The sequence below is a fragment of the Cydia pomonella genome, chromosome 1 (assembly GCF_033807575.1).
Source record: "Cydia pomonella isolate Wapato2018A chromosome 1, ilCydPomo1, whole genome shotgun sequence".
Classification (NCBI taxonomy): Eukaryota; Metazoa; Arthropoda; class Insecta; order Lepidoptera; family Tortricidae; genus Cydia; species Cydia pomonella.
In genome coordinates, this window is record NC_084703.1 from 32,658,062 (window position 1) to 32,679,314 (window position 21,253).

The window sequence follows — 21,253 nt, forward strand, 5'->3', positions numbered from 1 at the left end:
TTCTTAAGCGAGGCGTAGACTAGCAAGAACTTGCATGCAATTTACGTTACATTGCCGACTGCTAAGGTAAACTGTTTCAAAAGTTTGATCAGATACAGCAATGTAATGAAAATTGGATGCAAGTTCTTGCTAGTCTAATCCTCGTCTTACATTGCGATCCTGGTTCAAATGGTCTTTTAATGTTATCGCCAGAGACGCTACACAGTGTTCCCTCGCGTGCCGGTGGCGCGCGCCCGCGACCTTTACCTGCCGCTGGAGCGGCTGTGGGTGAGCCTCACCATCCGCCAGCTGCTGGACCGCAAGGACGCCGCCGACGGCCCGCCCGCCGGAGACGACCCCGAGGCCAAGGCCAAGGAGCTGGCGCTCAAGGTATAACTGTAATGTAATACTAACCCCGTAAGGCGGTAATCAGTCAATTTGGCCGAAATCGCGAATAAGGATAAGATATGACTTAAGGCTCATTATCATCAACCAATCAAATAATATACCTAATTTTTTTAATAATTTTAAATATACTGTCACAACTGTTTACTATAAAGAGTTTAAAACCTGTTTCCAACAGCCATAAAAAAAAAAAAACAAAAATAAATTTGATTTAAAAGCTGTCAATATATGTTTACCTTTGATTATATGCTCTTTGATTTTAGTACGAGCTGGTGACCCCGCTGACCTCTCTCGTCGTAGTGAAGCCGAACGCCACCAACGCCGTCGACACTCAGTCAGTGGATGAACCCAGTGAGTACTCCGTCCGCACTCTAACTAAAAGATACATTAAACACTGGTAAGATACCCTTTCCGACGTATTGGTATAATGGAAAGGGACAAACGATTATTAGCGGCTTGTCAACTTTAGTAGATGTTTATGAATAAGGGGGTTAGAAAATTACTATGTATAACGGATGCAAGGGATGCTTTCATTTGTTTTCTGAGGTTCTCCCATTTGTACAAAAATAATATTTTAGATAAAAGAACAATATTGTTTATGATTAATACAAATGTAGTTTAATGATATTGTACAATAACAAAATTAAATACAAGAAATACCATTTGTATGAATTTGTGCGATTTGTATGATTTATATTTTCATCAACATGGAAGAATAATTGCGTAACATTCCAATAAACAATATTTTGAAATTGGACGTTGAATAGAATTTACCGCCAACATTTGAGTATTAACTCAAGAACAAAATCCAAAATCAAGATAAAAATACACTAATTATACATAAACAGGAATTCACTAAAGAACTTAATAACTATTACGCTGCCTTAGACAGAAAAAGATATTAGATATAGACACAGGTATAGAAAGCAGGTAAAAATAACACAAAAAACTATCAGAAAAAACAATAAGTAAGACTAATGGAAACAAGACAAACATTTATCCACGCAAATAATAGTTCAGAATATAGAGCAATAGATAAAGTAAATCGCAGTGTTCGTACAAACGTCAGGTGTTACCAAACAAAACTAGCCGAAATAGTCCTAACCAAAAACTAGTCTCTAAGGAAGGAGCATCAGCTGGTAAAGGCTGGATCACAAACTTAGACCAATCTTTAATAAAATATGGTGGTACAGACAACATTTTATATACAGCCACGGATTACTATCGGACTCTAACTACCTTCAGACACAATCAGAAATGACCTCCGAAGATATTCCACCCATAATGGACGATGACGTGTTTCTTGCACTTTATTTAAATACAGCAGGAGTCCAGAGGAAGACGGCATCACAACCAGGAAGGAGAGCCGGAATTAATTCCTCACATCACTCTTACTCAATAGCATAAATTATTCAATAGCATAATCCAAACAAAAACTTTTCCACAACAAATGTGCCACTCTAATATCATACTGTTGTACAAGAAGGGTGACAAGGCTGAAATAGGCAATTATCGCTCTATCAGCCTTGTCTCCCACCTGTACAAAGCCGCATCTCCGGCTGCCTAGATCGCCATCAACCACCTGAGCAGGCAGGATTCAGGGCAGTCCTCTCCAAATAGTTGAAAAATGCCATGAACACAAACTTTCAATTTACATCACCTTCATAGATTATTCCAAAGCATTTGATAGTATCAACCACGACCCACGACTCCAAATTCACTGCCCTATTCAACCAAGAAATAGACCCATCTTACATTTATTTTATTTATTAAGGATAAATCACAATTACATGATATTTTATCAAAAAACATCGTTAAACCAGAATGGTTTCTAACGATACTCCATTCCGCAGTATTTAAATAATTAACTATACAATGCAATACATACATATCTAATTAGTAAACAGTACCTATAATGATTGCAAATATCACAAACTTAGCGCGTCTGTTATCACACCGGCCGGCCGATCAAAACAAGAACTGGTCCGCGCATACTCGGTACAGGCTGCTCCATTTGCTCTAAATGGAATAATGTAATTGATACTATTATGTATATATACAAATAGTACCGCCGCCATCAAACTGCAATCCTCTGGCCCGTCCTTCAAAATAGAGAGAGGAGTTAAGCAAGGAGATCCGCTATCGCCAAAACTCTTTACCAGCACTCTGGAACAAGTCTTCAAAAAACTTACTCCAAGTTCGGGAGAGAAGGGACTTGTCGTTGGAGATCGCAGACTAACCTATCTAGGGTTCGCTGAAGACAATGTCATTTTCTCTTCAACCGCTTCCGAACTACAACAGATGCTTGATGAATTAAGCACCGCAAGCCCCGAGGTTTGACTAAAGATGAATATGTCAAAGACCAAGCTTATGACTAACAGCACACAACGTAGGATAGAGTTAAATGGAGAACGCATTGCATGTATCCATGAGTACATTTATTTGGGCCAATTAGTCTCATTCCAGGCGCGTCAGGAAAAAGAGGTCAGAAGACAGATTGAAAACGGAGCTATTGGTCTATGAAACATCTGATAAAAGGTAATCTTCCGATGTCACTCAAGTGAAAGCTCATGGACATGTGCATACTCCCAGTTCTCACCTACGGTACACAGACCTGGTCTTTGACTATAGCTCAGAAGTCCAAACTCGGGGTTTGCCAACGAGCCACGGAGTGTAGCATATTAGGTGTTAAATTGGTGGTGGATCGAGTCCGGAACTCCGGAACACCACGCTGCGCTCCAAGACACAAATCGTCAATGTAGCTCGGAAGGCGGCCAAGCTAAAATGGGACTGAGTTGGTCACGTCTGCCGAATGCTAATGAGTTGTGGGGCAAAGACACTACAGAGTGGGAGCACGAAAATTCGAATCGGGGATCTGGCAGAACGGCGATGGCAGGATGAACTGGACTTCTTCTTGAAGGAGTGGCCAGATACAGCACTGGACAGAAATCTGTGGAGAGATTGGGGGGAGGCCTTTGCCCAGCAGTGGCACAGGACAGGCTCCAAATAATAATAATCTATACATGACATACCTGCGCAAATTATTGCCATATGTAAGCTGTTTTTAGTGACACTATCTCCAGGCCAAATAGAATCTTCTCATGCTTTAAAAAGCCCAAGACTAATATATAAGATACTAACTACTAAAACTAAAATGTAAGTAAGGAATGATCAATTTCGGATGCCACGTGTGTATAATTATACACTACTACTACGAACGGCGGCTACTCGAACGACTTCTATTAACCTCTACAACATGTTACATGTAATTGTAACAAAATACAGATGAATTATATTGTTTTGTTGTTGTTCCAGATCGGCCGAACTACGGTGGGCGTGAGTATAAGTTGTAATTGTAATTACTAGTGATGTGTGGCGTGCGTGGTGTCGGGTGGTGGTTGTGACGTGGCGCTTGTTTCAGCCGTGGCCGCGCACAGCTTCGCGAGCTACCCCTCCTCAATGCTGGTGGGCCATGCGGGGTCATCTCTCCAGAGCCGTAAGTATCAGCACTCTAACATTGCTTTTGAGGATTGATCCGCTTATTGTTATATAGGTAAAAAACTTAAGTAAGTCACCTGTTGTATGTAGTTGTGACGTGTTCGAATAGACATTTGTTTTGTTTGTGTGTGTCTTTTAAACATGTATTGTCTATTCGAACACGTCACAACTACATACAACAGGTGACTTACTTAAGTTTTTTACCTATATTTACCTGTGGCATCGTAATCATTAACTACGTAGGTATACTGGAGACCGTTTTGTTAAAAGAACAAGCTTTATAAAATAAAAATGGAACATCAGTTGCTATTTTATACTACATATATAGTCTTTGTAGGCCTGGGGTTTATGATCAGCACCGACTATAAAATTTAACTAGATGTAGCAAGGACCTCAAACTCATTTATGGGGATTACAAATCATGAATGACGTCATCACGTCGCGTTGGCAATTCTAGGAATAAACAATAACATTTTTCAATGCACATAGAACGCATCCAACAGAAGCCCGTCTGGACGGTGTCTAGTGCATTGTATAAACACACAAATAAACGGTACTTCGAAGCACGAGCATTTGCTGCATTTAGTTAAATATAAGTATGGTCTGTGATCATTGGTTTGTATCAGCATTTGTGCTGTGTAACGACTGATCATGGAAATAACGACTCCACGACTAGTACTCTACGCTATACCATTCGGATCTTAAGGCACAGGGTAGGGCAAGGCATTCTCCATACAAACCTTGTGCAAGTTGTATTCGTTAGTTTTGGCACTATAGCATTTAATTTCATTTTTTACTTGTATATAGGTATTGGATATACGCAGAACTTGATGTAGAAATTTTTCTTTATTTGAAAAAAATAAAAATACAAAAAAATAATACTTCAAGCCCTAGCTAACAGAAAAATAAGCATATTTACCAAAAATAATAACTGTAGCGCAAACACAAACGAAGAAAACCGCGCACAAAGTTTGTATGGAAAGAGCTTGCACTACCCTTCACCTTAAACCAATTATCGTTCAACAATTCAAAGTTTTCAAGTCGTTTCAGTTTTTATTTACATTATTTAAAGATTCGAATGGAATAGATAAACTATACAAACGTATTGTCGACATGACTCATTATAACTAACTTGTCATTGCATTTCGTGCATGCAATACTGTCATGTGCTGAAATCCATGTGTCAAATAACTGCAACACAAACACAATTTTAAAAGGTTAATCTCACTAAGAGATTATTTAGGTCTCAGGTTAAAGATAATGTTAGCTGCTGCAGAGCTGCTTGTTAGCGACTAGAAAACGTCATGTTATTGCTTTCTTAGAATTATTTCCATGTAAACATTATGCAAAGAAAGTCCATCCTCCTAGTTTTCCCAAAAAGAAGTATACACGCATTTCTACCAATGATTGATAACGTTTGGCCTAAAGACAGCTTCAGAGAAATTCGACCTCTCGCCGTTTACCAAGGTCTATGCAGGGATGTCTAATTATACACGTGGAGCCAACTTTGGTCAATATGCCAGATTTGTAGCAGGACGCGATGGCCATAGCGCTTGCCTCTCTATCCCTGAGATTGGCCAGAGTTGGTCCAAGACGTACATCGGGCTTGGTGAAAGAAATGCCGGATACCACCAGCTGACGTGGAATGTGTGTGGAGCGTGATGTGCCTAACTGTGCTTACTGGCCGCTTGTTTTGTTCTAAAGAGGCTTTCTCTGGCGCACCTCTGCCTGTCGCGCACGACATGGCCTTCGAATCCGTCGACTATTACGTTGAAGCCGAGGACGACGCTGACGGCGATGAACATCGAGGTTTGTTCGAAAGACTGATCTGTAGTAGTATATATAATATATATAACAGTAACGATATATTTCTTGAACTAGATAAAAAAACTGTGATGCTGAAGTATAATATTTTTCAAACACGATGCGTAACACATTAAGTAATTTTGAAAGTGCACATTTGAAACGTTTTTTTAGGATTTGCGATTAAATCTGTAAAGGGCATATAATCGATTCTATTGGTGATGATTTATATTTTTAAGTAAACATACCATCACAATTGGGCGCAAATGAAACGATTTGACACGATAACCGAATTGATTCGGTCGATAAGTAGAGTCAAACTCTATTGCAATTGAGTTCCGTTTTACTCAACGATATTAAAATGCCTAATATTTTTTATTAGCTTGTATCAAGTATGAATTATATTTAAATTAGCACCCCGTCCCGGCTTTGCACGGGTTACACAAAACCTTAACAAATTATAGACCGAAACCGGTCTATAATTTGTTAAGGTTTTGTGTAACAATTAGGTGAACAATAATAAAGGGTGAATACTATTACATTGTTGCCATTGTTGATCACTCGAAATCCTATATTACTAAGCTTATGATAAAGTGGATCACCTACGAACAATTTATTGTTTTTCTAGAGCATGGCGAGGCAATTCTCGGACATTACCCTTAATATGAAAATAGGTTACAAAAGGTGAACTTCTTGCCACACTGGCATAAAGGAGCTTGCCACTAAAGGAACTCATTGGAGAATTTCGCCACTGAAATAGATAAAGTATTATTTAATTTACGAAGACTCGCGATATATCGAGAAGAGAAATATTGGTTTCCTGGTATTGATTTAAAATCAGCCTTTGCATATATTTCATCATCAAGCAGCTTTGTCTTATAATCAAGAATAAGTACCGTGATCTAGAACGCCTTACTGTTTTCGTCGGGTCTTTCTGGTTTTTGTAAACAATTACCTATGTCGCATCTTTTTTAGGGTTCCGTACCCAAGGGTAAAACAGGGACCTTGTTACTAAGACTCCGCTTTCCGTCCGTCTGTCTGTCCGTCTGTCACCAGACTGTATATCATGAACCGTGATAGCTAATAGTTGAAATTGAAGATTGAGAATTGAGTTTGCAATATTCTTACCCCCGGACCAGAGTTACACACAATGTTTTTCATCACACTTGCAAAGAAAAAACTAAATTTAAGCTTATAATAATTCTTGAATACGGTGACATTTCAAATATTCGTCCGTCATCTTGTCTTTCTTTGACAGGTTAGGCATCAACGGCACATAGCTATCTGGCTTTTAACCACGATTGAAAATTCAGTAAAAATATTTTATTCGACTATTAAATTACTACCACTACTACTACTTCACTGGCTCAGTGACCCAAACAGGATCTTGGCCTCTACCACAAGAGAGCGCCACTCTGTCCTATCCTGCACCACTTCGCGCCAATTGGGTATTCCGAGGGCCTTCAGAAAATATGAGTGAAATAGTGATCCGTCCGTCTGGATTACATTTTTTCAGGTTGTATTTTTTGATGGCTGACTGACGTGAAAAATTTTGTGTACTACACGAGATCAAAGTTATTTACATCTCGTGCGCTTTTGAGTCCCTTACTACGCTCAAGATTCTAAATTAGATTTATTATACAATCTTTCGCTTGCACGGGACTCAAAACAAGCACTCGAAGAAATATCAAACTTTGCTCTCTTGTTGTACAAATAACTATTAACATAAACAATAAATAGTTATTTGTTTTAAAAGAGGGCAAAGTTGTTTAACCGCTCGTGCTAATATTGATACCCGAGCAAGCGAAAGATTCCAAAATTGAACCACAACCGTATCGAGCGGTGATCCGTGATTCGGAAAGTGGAATCTAGAGCGTTGCGAGGGTTTCAAGGTGCGAGGGTTAAACAAACTTTGCCTCCGAGTGAAACACAAGAATTTTCACCTCACCAACGCGAGGACAATTCTAAGTAAGGAATACCAAAAAAATCAATCCAAATTAAATCCCAATGAACGTAATAAACAAATTATCATCCAAAGTCATCATTTAAAAGTCAAGTACCTGGGCGACCGAGCTTTGCTCAGTTATAACTATTTATTGTAATATGGTGGTGTATAGGTGATAATCTTAACTACATTTTTTTTACTAAATTAAACTTGTCTAAAACAATAAAAATTAAAAAACTATTTATAAACTTGAACATATAAAAAAAAAGCAAAACTTGGTCACCGGGCGAGATTCGAACCCGTAACACTCGTTTAACAGTCCGCGTCTTAACCCGCTGGGCCAGACGGACAGTGGCCGGCAACACGAAATTAGCGACCATATTCTGCGTCGAAAGAAAAACGCATAAAAACTCGAAAACACGCGTTTTCCCAAACATAAGACTAATCTAGATCGATTGTTTACCCTCAAAAACCCCCATATACCAAATTTCAGCAAAATCGTTAGAGCCGTTTCCGAGATCCCGGAAATATATATACATATATGTATACAAGAATTGCTCGTTTAAAGGTATAAGATTCTACCAGCTAACATAAGGAAACAACTCAAAATTGGCATCCGACTACTTTGCCTTACATGTGGATAAACTGCAACTTTCTCATTACTTTTTGAACATTCAAGAGGGCCTTTACCAGTTGGTGTAGTGAAACTCCCTTTTTTTTCACAATTCATAACTCCCGGGGGAATAATACATACCTTTGTTCTTCAGTATATCTGCATTAAATAAGATCTATTTCGAGCAAGTGTGATGAAAAATATATACTATATCTGGCGGAAAGCAAAATATATAGTTTATACGTCACCTTTCTTTTTGTACGTACATTATTGACTGGAAAAAACGTTATCATATATTTATTCTCTCTAATCTCTCCTAAACTTAAAAACCCAGGGGCTAAAGGTATACTCGTAGTTTGAAATGTCGTTACATAAGTAGGTACTCTATTAGTGTGCAGTAAACGTATAATCGACAGCAAGGTACTTATTAAGCAGCACGTTAAGTAAACCTTCATCCTTTTTGGAAGATATATAGAAGAAATCTTTCAGTTTATCCTCTGGGTTGGAAGGCCAGATACCAATTGCTTTCAAAAAATTAACTGCCTAAAAGATGATGATGAATGATGACGGAAGAAATCCTTCATTTGTATACACATTTCTTTTATAATTTCCATATTCCTGAAATACCGATATTAAAGTTACCTAGTTTACCTATTAAGTAACTCAGTCCCTGGCTCTTCCAAACCATGTAAAATTTCATGTTTTCATGTAAAATTTGTCTAGGATTTTTCAATGATCATTTTACGAGTACGAGGATTAAACAAACTTTGCCTCCGAGTTAAACACAAAATTTTTCACCACGCCAAAGCGAGGAAATTACTAACTAAGAAATACTGAAAAAAATCAAACCAAATTAAATCCAAATTAACGTAATAAAATAAAAATTCATTCAAAATCATCATTTAAAAGCCAATTCTACAAGCTAACATAAGGAAATAACTTAAAATTTGCATTTGATTACTTTGCCCCACATGTGGATAAAATGAAACTTTATCATTAGTCTTTGAACAGTCAAGAGAGCCTTTACCAACTGGTGTGATGAAAAAAATGTTACCCTGTTCCATCCCTAAATCATCTTATATATTACATAAACGGTTCAGGCGATGGCATTATTTGATCTTAATGACATTTATCGTAAATAAGAATATACTTCAATGAAACGAATGAAGTAGATATGTAAGTACTTTAAAAGAATTTAACTTTATAACCACTGTAATACCTAAATAAATTATAATTACTGTATTTTTTTAAATCTAAAATCTATCGTCTTAAACTTTACAAATTTTGAAATATTGTCAATTGTGACCACATATTTTTGAAGTGGTAAGCTAGTATCGTTCCTTAACCCATCAAAGAGGCGATAGTTTCATTCATGGTACATCTCCCTTAACCGGCTTATAACATTTTTGATATCTATCGACGTTATTGGCCCGGAGAAGATGGTTATATAAAGTCTATTGTTTGCTCGCGTCATCATTTCATACACTGAGTGAAGGCTTACTCAATTGCATTGTACGGCTGCGGCGGCTGCCTGTCTACGTCTAGCATGTGCATAAGTTTAAAATGTTTGTGAGCATGATTTGGAATTTACCCTCAAATAAGTACGTAAGAAACTACTCAAAGCATGGTCAATATTTATAATTCAAAATAACGATAAGCAACTCAAATAAAACGCACGCTCGGTTTTCTTGTACCCTGATAATAGTAACTGGTAACTGTGTACATTTCAGGAACGTCACCAATGATGGCATATAGGGGCTATAGTTTTTCCCGCCGTCAGTACCATTCAGGTTATTCGTCATCAGGTAGGCTTGCCAAGGATATTTAAGTTCAGCTCATATTGCATAGTCAGTTTTCATAGTACCTGTATTTATTTACTCCCATACACACCTAACTAAAGCATTATTAAATATTTAACTGTAATCTTGTACTTGATGTCAGAAAGCTCGGACAGACGTCGTTTTTAAAGTAGGTACGCATTTTAGTTATACCTTGATTGTTGTGGCTATAAAAATATAAGTATAAATATATTAAAATCATAGACAAGCATGTCGTTCAACAGCGACGTCTAAAGTTAACATCGCAGTTGTGCATCGCAGGGGCAAATTATAATACCTACTGACAAAAAAGTTGTATATCAGCGGATTCTGATATCCGTAAGTATTCATATGACTGATGATGAATATTTATTAAAAAATAGTTAAAAGGATAATGGATTTTTTTGGTCATTTTGGTCCAAGTTGATGCTATAAGTGTGCTATTATTTATCTGACAATTATTTGTACGCATTTTCTTAATCTGACAATTATAATGTTAAAATTGGGTTTCGAAATGTAACCGTCTGGTTAAAAATTGTACTTAACGTTTTTTATAACTGCCCTCAAACTCCCCAGAATTTTTAAAAGTCTGTAGGCGCTTCCCTGATCACTAGAAGATTTGATCATCTGATCTTACGATTTCAATAGGTCTCTACAACGCTCTCACTCACTCAAGTACTTCTCCAAATTAAGCATCTCCAGCTCCCCTACCATAACACGTAGTTTTGGTTGGAGGATCAATTGGCAGTCTCTTTTAAAAATAAATAGTCCCTAGATCAAATCCTAGGATTGGTATTAGGTATCATAGGCAGGGGCGGCCTTAGCCTCTGCGAGGCTCCGGGCGGAATTTTTTTGCGAGGCCCCTGTTTTTAGTACTAAATAAAAAAATTGGTAGATCGTATTAGGGAAACGCCTTGTAGATAGTCCAAAGGATCTTTCAAAAGAATTGAGCTCGGTCGTGAACTAAGTACCTATGTGTTATAAAGCGAGAAGCTAGGCAGAAAGCCGAGCTCCACCTAGAACAGAAGATCCGCGACATTAAATCTCGATGGCTTCCCGTGTGAAGCTGAAAACTGAGCTGCAGGAAAGCAGAGCTTGGAATCAAACTCGCAGAGTGAGCGAGCCCGACGGCTAAGCTCCGCAAAGATAATGTGTAGTTTCCTTCGAGTCTGAAGTCGAGCTTCAGAAGAGCATATAACTTGGAATTGAACCAGTGGCCAAGTGTATTAAGCAGGACCGAAAGTCAAGCTTAACTTAGTGTTTCAGTAAGACCAATAACTTTCCTGCAGCGCATTTAGGCGTGGCCAAAACCAATGGCCGAGCTCCACGAAGGAATGAAGGACTTCCGCGTGAGGCCAAGCTGCAGGAGAACATAGCCTGGACATTATTATTATTATTGTAGTTTGTGGGCCTTTGATTGCCACGTCGACCAGGCATTGGTCTATTGTGACAGCCCTTTAAAGTTCATTACTGATGGCCGTTGAATCCAGGAAATTCCAGATTCTTTGGGCCGTAATGTTTTGTACCTCATAGGGTTGCAATACGTGCCGCCCTAAATGGGTACTTCTTTTTGACATTAGTGGTCCACAGGAGCAGAGAATGTGCATTGTAGTCTCCTCTGACTCATGGCAGAACCTGCATGTCGCGTCTTGTTTCTTTCCAATTTGAAACATGTGTTTGTTCAATTTACAGTGTCCAGTCAAAATTCTGGTCACCGCGCAGGCTTTGTGTCTTTTGAGCCCTAGCAGTTTTGCTGTTGAACCCTTTGATTAGAGCTTTCGAGTTTTCTTGTCCTTTTACGAACTTCCACCAATCTTTTGCCCTTATTTTTTCTAAATTGCTGAGCAGAGAATATGCATCCCGTTTTGTGATTCCACAGAACGGTTCTGGGCCGACCAGGGGTGTGTCTGCGCCCTTTCTAGCAAGTTCGTCCGCTTCTTCGTTTCCGTTAATGTCGGAGAGTGCCCTGGTAGCCATCTAAGTATGACTTTGTTGGAGTTAGCCAGTGCATTGAGGTTTGTTTTACAGTTCTGGAGTAGTTTTGAGTTTGACTCAAGGGATTCTAGTGCCAGCAGAGCAGCCTGGTTGTCTGAGTTGATGTATAATGTATGATGTTGGTGTCGTAGGTTTTTATCCAGGTTAATCTCCGCACATTTGTTGATGGCGTAGACTTCAGCCTAGAAGATTGAGGCCTGTGTTCCCATGCTGACGCTGGCTCTGAGCTTAGGTCTCTCACCATAGATCCCACATCCTACATCAATGCCTTTCTTAGAACCATCCGTGTACCAAATATGGCTTCCCTCTTCGACGTACATTTGGTCATTGGTCCATTTGTCTTTAGGAGGTATTTCTACTGTGTACAGTTTAGTAAAATGACATTCAGTGTGCGTGTCATCGGTGGGCATGCTAAGGGTTCTGTTTGCAAAAACCCAGGCCTTTAGTTTGGTTAATGCTTGAGAGCACCATTTTGGCCTGTTTAGCGTGCATATTCTGTAGACGCACTGCTTAGCCTCCTTTTGCACCAGCAAGTGGAGTGGTATAATGTCCAGTAGTGCGTCTAGGGCTGCCCCCGGTGTCGAAGAGAAGGCGCCTGTTGCTGTTAAACAAAAACAAGCCGTGCGCTGCAGGCTGTTTAGAGTTTCTATTGCCGTCTTTTAGTTGGTTTTGTTACACCAGACTGCGGAGGCCTGGACATTAATCAATATGATTTCGATTCTCTTGCTCCTCAACCTTTAGCATCGAATGGAAGCGCGACTTGCTTGCATGTTTTGGGCCTTCAGCCGTATGCACTTTTATTAAATTTCATATTTGAGGCATTTGACTGCGCATTTCGAGCTTTATTAGGCCTAAAGTGGAGCGCGGTCTTCGGCCACCTAGGGCCTTGAAGCTCATGTCCGAGCTCTGCTGTCTTCATACCGCCCTTCGGCCTTTTGGTTCATTACTAAACAATAAACCATTGTCATTTTCGAATTCAACCCTTCTGTAGCTCTGCCTCCCTAGGCCTCGCACTATAGTGGTAGGTTATCGAGACGGCGCAGCAAAACAAAATTTTGACTTCATTAAAAATGATTGCAAAAATATAATAAGCGATCGTGTCATGACACTTTTGTACAACTGTTTTTTTTTTTTTCAATTAAACCCTCATATATATTTTTACGGACGTTTAAGAGTCCGACTCAGATAACTTCTGCATTGACTCTCGGGTGAAATCACCAAAAGATGACCAATTAAGCGACTACCCCAACTTTAGATTTTTTTTTACATGTTGTAACTTATTTTTAACAACTTTATTTTTTTCATATGATTCAGCATATAATCTAGATTAGAATTAATGATTCCAAATGCTCATATTGTAATTCAGTATTTTTATAAAAAATATTATATGATGAAATAGGGCAAAATGCCCAGAAGATGAACACGGTGCCCTATGTGTTATGGGGTATTAGTATGGGGTTCTTCAAAAAAGGAGTGTACAGGTTTTTAAAGGGTCGGCAACGCGCATGTAACACCTCTGGAGTTGCAGGCGTCCATAGGCTGCGGTGACTGCTTACCATCAGGCGGGCCGTATGCTTGTTCGCCACCGTCGTGGTATAAAAAAAATCTCTGAACTTTTTGACTCCAAAAGATGAACCAGTATAAAATCAAAATCAAGTACCCTAATATTGAACGACAAGATGCCAATAGATGAACAAGTATAGATAAAGTGTAACTTTGCCCCTTTTGTTAAATACTGACCACTGAGTAATTATAATCGGTAGCTAAAAAAATGGTGAGAGTCAGAATGGCGGGTGTACCTAAATAAAATTAAATGAAAACCATACCATATTTTTGTAGTAAGACATGATTGTCTGAGTTATTTGAACTTAACAGATTAAACATTAAAGGTACTAATTCCTGACGTAACAAAAATAATTGTACCTTAGCGTTTTTTCTTAAAAATGAGATCGATAACTTGAAAAATTATAACGCCTGCAAAAGTGTAATAGCAAGCAAAATATAAATGAGTAAAACTTTGAAACCACAAATAAAATGGCTCATATTATAATTGAATATGACGGTACAAAAAAGGTACAAAAATTTGGCTTTTATAGAATGTATCAATAACCACGGGAACATAGCGTAATAAAGTACACCCGCCATTCTGACTGTCAGGATGGCGGGTGTACTGTTTTTTGGTGATAACTTTGTGTACCGTGAAGTACAATTTTTTTAAAGGAGGTACTAAATAGTACAAATTAGGTACAAAAATATGGTATGCTTTTCATTTATTTTTATTTAGGTACCCTCGCTATTCTGACTCTCACAAAAAATGGTGTATAAAATCGCAGCTTAAATTATTTGTGCCAGTGAGAAAAAAATGCCCTAGGTGGAATTTTGCTCCAAGAAGAAAATATGATCTTCAAATAAATTAAAACGTCTTAATAAATTACTTCTACACTTTTTAAATTCGTATTTGTAAATAATATAAAAAAGTAATCAAACTACCGATTAAAGATATAAAATTCACTACTTTTACAATTAAACTTGTTCAGTGTTGAAAACGCTACCCAAAATATGAACGAACCAATTACTTGGTTCAAGTTTTGGACACGGTATTGAAGAAATGAACTATCAAAATTAATGCGAAATTCATATATTGGAATTAAGCCCAAAAGATGAACTAGTAAATTATCATAGTTCATATTTTAGGGATTTTTAGTTGAACAGCCCATACTAAAATAAACCTTGAACTGGGTTAAAAGAAATCAAGGCCTAGCCAGCTATCAATTTAAAACATAAATTATGCGTCTACCTTTTCTATTAGATTTTACACAAGCATTTGAAAAACAAGCCCTTGCCCAAAAGTTGACCGCCGGTCATCTATTGGCTTAAGCATACAGTATTGGAACCATAACTTGAGCTGCAAATATTTTAATAAAATAATATAAAATATGCAATACTTGATAACGAAAACGTTAGAGGAATTAGTCTATAATCTTTTCTGTGTAAAATCATGTAAGTAATTGCATAATTCAATTTTATACGCAATTATAAGCTTATACTTTGAAGCGCTAATCTTATTAAGATCTCCATACAAATGGCGATTTTGGTGTGTACCGCGCATTTGACGACCGCTCTCAGTCACACGCACAGCACAATTGTCTGGGAGTTTAAATGTTAGCCTTGGCAAAGTATTGCCCCGTTAGGAAAAAATACCCTCAGGTGCGCAAAATAATTCACGATTGAATTATATCGATTTTAAGGCCAAATGTTCATTCTTTGGGGGCCGGTCATCTTTTGATGCCACTACCCTTCTCATGTTTCACGTAAAAAAACGACTCGGCCTATTCCGCGAGGGCCCCTGCAAGCGCGAAGCCTCCTTATGCGCGAGGCCCCGGGTGGTTTCCCCGTTCGCCACCCCCAAAGGCCGCCCCTGATCATAGGGTTCCTCTAGGTTCTTCAGTCATCTAAAAATGTCTGACGGTAATAAGAGAAAAAAACATTGAAGAAATCTTCAGTCTAGGAGACAACTTGTGAGGACCCTAAGAGATATTCCAAAAGCCGATAACAGATACGCACACTAAATAAAAATGTATTATCAGAACTAGGTCTGACATAATTTAGCAATCTCAAGTAACATGCTGTCGATTTAATGAAGTACAAAAAATTACTATCTACTTGAAAAGTACTTACTTACATGATGACAACATATTTTTTTATTATAAACATTATAATAACTTATAATAAAATATATGACTTATGTTAATGTTTAACCTCTAGCCGCCCATAGATCAAAACTTTCGAACACTAAATTAAATGAAAAAACTTTTTCAAAATAAACGTTAATAAATAATAATACAATGGAATGGAGTGCCTCTGGGCGGCTAGAGATAATATTTATTTATTTCATGTTCCGTAAAACTTGAAAGTTAATTAGAATTTTTTTAAGGACCAGCTGGAGTAGCTTTGAGCGCGCCAGGAGCCGCGTACTACCCCGCCGCTCAGTCTATTTGGGTCTCGGCGCCCCCCAGGCCCGGTGCGCCCGCGGGCCCCGCGCCGCCGTCGACCACCAGGGTGCCCGCCGCGGACCACAGCAAGGCGGCTGCCAGCGCCCTACAACCCTACCACTTGGAGCAGTTCGGCTGGACGCAGCCCTTGCTCGATGCCAACTCGGACGCACTCGTTTTACAAGTGAACGGGACCACAGTTAACCTTAAACTTACTAAGGATAATAATGTACGTTTATTCAACATATTGTAAAAAAAATATTTGGGAGAATTGCAAAGAAAATTGTACGTAGCTAAGAGTAGTTAAGGATCTGTAATTAACTTTTTTACTATTACCTCTCCCTCCCAGTTTACGTTAAGTTGTTTCAGTAATTGTCGCTAGTTTCTTTCATTGCACAAAAAAATAAACATCGAGTGTAGTCTAAAATATGAGCATATAGACTCTGTGCGGAAAGAGAAGAGTCGTGGAATGTATTGGTTCCCATAAATTCTACGACTCTTCTCTTTCCGCACAGAGTCTAATTTTAGCACGACCACAGGAATCACTTGTTGTTCACACTGTTCATATTTCCTTATACATATAACACCAGTTTAGACGGACAGTTTTTCGCCGAATTTGATTAAATCGAGGGATACAGGATGCTAAAATGTAATTGAGGGTGTGGACGCTAAAATGAAATTGGCTTGCCGAGCCCACTTGATTCGATTCGCTCAAATGACACTATAAATCTAAAATTGGTGATTACATTGTGCATGTGTGGACGCTAGATAAGATTGACGCACAATTTCTTTTCTGATCGAATCGGTCGAAATGATATTCCCGTCTGGACGGGCCTTTACGTGATGTGTTATAATGGGCACCTGTTGTGCAGGCGCCCGCGGAGGCGAGCGACGCGGTGTGCGCGCGCGCCACGGACGGCGGCGCCGGCGTCTGCGTCTACCTGACGCGCTGCGAGTCGGCGCGCAACATCACGCAGCAGACCTACCAGGACATCCACTGCGCGGTGCATGCTTCCAACCAAGGGTAACTATGAACTGTGTATCCCATTTATTAGTTACTCCTGGAGCCCATTTCTCGAGCGGTAGTCAGTGGGGCGACACTCCTCGTTTCGGCTTTTCCCGGCTTCGTTGGGCTCAGCATTGCTCCGAGCAATTATTACGGTTGGCATAACTTGTGACGCCCCTAAACGTGCACGACTATCTGTTACAATGTATGTGTGTATGTATGTGTGTGTGTGTAATCTGTTACGTAGTAAATATTTATTAATCTGTGCCTACTTACTACTTATGACTTGAATTTGGACAACCCTAAATGGCGGAAAGGGATAGTGTCATACATTAGAAAGGGACAGCATAATTCGTCCCTGAATCGCTGTCAAACTTCGGTTTTGTAGAAAGTGTCATTTCGCGTTTATCAAATCTAACAAACCGTTGATAATCGTTTCACTGTATCCGCCATTCTGGCATTTCTGTTTGTTAGAAAGAGACAAAAAATAATAGAGGTTTTTATGAGATTAGGATTTGTTGCACTAAGCCGTCTTGACAGACCGCTATAACGTTCGCAAAAAGTTATTATACATATGAGGAGTATCATAGTTCTCTGCTGATTGACGATTATCGGCACATCGGTTGGTGCAACTCGCCCTTAATGTGTAATCTCCCTCGAGTTTTAATGATTATACAGAGGGTTTACTTAGTCACCTGCAATAATTTTCGGGCTGAATATATAGGTCAAACTGTGTAACTTTTATTATGGGACCAACTCCGAAATCGCGAAAAAAAATTGGTTGTTCATACATTCTGGCTGTCTGACCTGGACATTTTATATGGGAGAGTAAAAAAAAATTCGCGATTTTGGGGTTGGTCTCATAGTAAAAGTTGCTCTGACATGTTGAAAAGTTGATATGACGTATAGATTCAGCCCGTAAATTATTGCAGGTGACTAAATAAACACCCTGCATTACGAACGATGTCGATAAGCCCGCCAACACTGTTCAAAACAAACGAATTAACTTCAAAGGTGAACAACATATCTCATACAGTCGTGTTGTTTAAAATGTATTATTTATCGGTGTCCAGGTACGCAGGCGTGTGCTGCCCGAGCGCGGGCGTGGTCGCCCGGAGCCCGGCGCCTTGATCACCCGGCTGCCAACATTCTGAACAATCTTGTTCGAAACACTTACATATTATACTCTAATCATAATCGAAATGTTGTGAAAATGTGATTTTAATGTTTAAGTTCAGGCACTCCTATAATAGTTAGAACTTATAAGAGTTATAAGAATGCTGTTGACGAAGTAGATACGATTGTAAAGTATAGTCGTGTCATCCACGATGACGCACAGATTTTTCAAATCTAACCTTTAATAACATGACAATATGTCGTCGTGAATGACACGATCTACATTAAAAATAGTAGCAGTTCCAAAAAAATTTTATTAAGTAATTCACCCATTTTTTTTTATTTCAACAAAACCACTTTTTTACTTCTTCGTCGATAAATTGTAATCATGCGATTTTTGTTAGCGCAGTGCGATTATAAAATTTAAAAGGTGACATATCGCATTCATTAATATCGTTTTATTTTCCGCGTTCCTCCCATTGATTTATATATTACATCGTAAAGACGGGCATCACAAAGTGGGCCAGTTCGTCGTTGGTGCGCAAATCGCATTTGTGCACATGTTAGTTGGTGCGCATGTTCGCTCGGCGTTATACGAACAGGCCTGTCTTTACTTTTGAAATCTTTGCTTCCTCCAGCCATATGAATATTTAAGCTTCCCATCTATGGTTTCTGGTTACTCGACCTTTGTTATTTCTCGAGGCAAGGGAATTCTCGACCAGGATTTCTCGATTATCCCGAGAAATTTTGAAATTTTCAAAAAACCCATGTCTTTTTTTTTAAGTCGCAGGTGAGATCCATAATCAAATGGTATTTTTTTTTGTTACCATAAATTGCACTTAACAATCAAAAATTCTACTACAAACAAAAATTAATATAGGTGCAGGGGTGCGCGGCGGCGACGTGATATGTTAATATAGTGTATTTCTTTAGGTATTTAACAAAATGTTAACAAACCACAATATGGTTTTTTTTTTAATACTAAGTCGGTGGCATACAAGCATACGGCTTGCCTGATGGTAAGCAGTCTCCGTAGCCTATGTACACCTGCAACTCCAGAGGAGTTACATGCGCGTTGCCGACCCTAACCCCACCCCCCTCGTTGAGCTCTTTTGTTATTTTGGTATTGGTATTTTGTTAGTCAAGAATATTCAAGTCAACAGGGTTTCATAGTAAACTAAGAACCTTTACATTTTCGCCATGAACCTCTGTCCTCCTGAGGTTTAATATTGCTAGAAAAGTTCAATTTGGCTAATTTGGATACATAATTATACATTGACATATATCTAAGGACGGGCCTTTCGGGCAATAAGAATAGGGCCAGTACAGCGGTGTCACGCACACGATTTCGAGCCAATCGTGCAGTCTAAAGCCACAACGCATTTGGTTGATAAATTCGCAACACGCGCGGTATTGGTCGTAACTTAACTATAGTTGCATTAGACTGCACGATTAGCTCGAATTCGTGAGTGACACCACTAAACTAGCACCATTCTTAGTGCCCGTAAGGCCAGTTCTTAGAATTACATCAATTATGCCGACAAAGTAACAAAAAAGTTTTTTAGGGTACCTCCCGCACACCTGAGTGTTCGTTCACGTTCGGCTGAACCCTAGTGTAATGTTTCTTTGCTTAGGTATTTCAAGACGAATCCCTATTCATTTTGAAACCTGTGGTAGTGGCTCGTTAGACATCCTGTACTAGTTTTGAACATAACATTTTTTGATGAAAACTATTTTAAATGTCTAAAAGGTAAGTGTAAACATAACTTATTACTACTACGCAACTACTTAACCCTGCACTTAGCATGGCCTGTCATGCTCCTGGCCGGTTATATTTGACATGCAGTCTCCCTCCAGTATGTCTTCTTCAGTTTCTTGAACCCAACGCGATCTGCGAAACTGAACCTATTAGTAAAGGGTAAAGGTGGGCTAATAAAAACAAAGGGGTTATTATTAAGGCCTTTACAGACCTTGTAAATAAATTGCAACCACGGCATTTTTTCTGTCACTCTAATTACGTCTTACTGAGAGTAAAAGAGAAAGATCCCAGCAATTTGCGATTTTCGATTTTCGCGGTAGCACTTAGGGCCTACCGCGAAAATCGAAATTGCACCTAGTAATTCGGAGTGTTCAGACTACGTTAGTAATTTAGTCGAATGGAGAGTACTATTACCTATCTGAACTACAAAATAAGTAGTTTGACAGCGATTCAGGGCTGAATCACCTTTCGGCTATTTAAGGTTATAGATATAAAGTGGAGCACACTCTAACTGTTTTTGTTATAATAAATTGAACCTTATCACTGAGGTAGAAAGGTGTTCTTACCAGACTAGAGAAAACGGTCCACGTGAGATAGCAAAAGTGGGGCGCGGTGTCTCACTCGCACATGTTGTCAATGTTAAAAACATACCATTGTGGTAGTATTTATATCAATATACTACTGAAATTAAATACTTTCTTATACTATTTCAGTGCTATATACAGAGTGCGGTTTTCAAATCTTTTAAGTAATTTGTAAATAATTATGATGCCAATATTATTAACTGATTAAACCAAGGATGTGCACAACAAAAAAAAAAAACATTAATTTTAATATGGTAGACATTGTAGAAACTTTGAATATTAATTGGTATCCCCAACTTGATATATTTCCTTCGAGATATTTCCAAAATACGTGAATGGTGGGTGGGGCTCAGCATTTAAATGCGAAATATTTAAAAAATGGGTAAAAAATGTTGTGTGACAGGTTTTAGAAGTGAAAGTGTTGCTGATTGTGGTATATGTTTTCACAGGTGAACCACAATCATTCAATTTTATGATAAAAATACAAGACGATAATTGTCAATCTCATTAGGGTGACCATGATGTCGGCACGATGTGAATCAGTTTTACACAATTCTTATTAAGTACTAAGTAAGTTTATCTAATTAGGTATGTCTATATTTCGGCATGATTAAATTGGTGGAATGATAGACAGACGCTATTACAGAATAATTAATTGCCAAAATTGAAATCCAAAGTCCTTAAACATTCCAGACTTACGTTTATACATTATATTTTAATACTAAAACGGTTTTACTAACT

General features: G+C 38.6%; 1 protein-coding gene across 11 annotated transcripts in view; it reads left to right on the forward strand.

The window, feature by feature from the left end:
- LOC133519830 (inter alpha-trypsin inhibitor, heavy chain 4-like) overlaps nucleotides 1–18,616 on the forward strand; it is a 50,045-nt gene extending 31,429 nt beyond the window's left edge. The window contains exons 14-22 of one of the 11 annotated variants that reach the window (XM_061853955.1): nucleotides 193–369; nucleotides 648–735; nucleotides 3,700–3,720; nucleotides 3,806–3,880; nucleotides 5,587–5,691; nucleotides 9,974–10,048; nucleotides 15,990–16,276; nucleotides 16,920–17,071; nucleotides 18,127–18,616. In XM_061853955.1, the coding sequence (XP_061709939.1) occupies nucleotides 193–369; nucleotides 648–735; nucleotides 3,700–3,720; nucleotides 3,806–3,880; nucleotides 5,587–5,691; nucleotides 9,974–10,048; nucleotides 15,990–16,276; nucleotides 16,920–17,071; nucleotides 18,127–18,184 (1,038 nt within the window). In that variant the 3' untranslated portion in view covers nucleotides 18,185–18,616. The remainder of the gene's footprint in view (nucleotides 1–192; nucleotides 370–647; nucleotides 736–3,699; nucleotides 3,721–3,805; nucleotides 3,881–5,586; nucleotides 5,692–9,973; nucleotides 10,049–15,989; nucleotides 16,277–16,919; nucleotides 17,072–18,126) is intronic. The other 10 variants (XM_061853963.1, XM_061853979.1, XM_061853971.1 and 7 more) reach the window with 10 other exon arrangements.
- The last annotated feature ends 2,637 nt before the right edge of the window (nucleotides 18,617–21,253 follow it).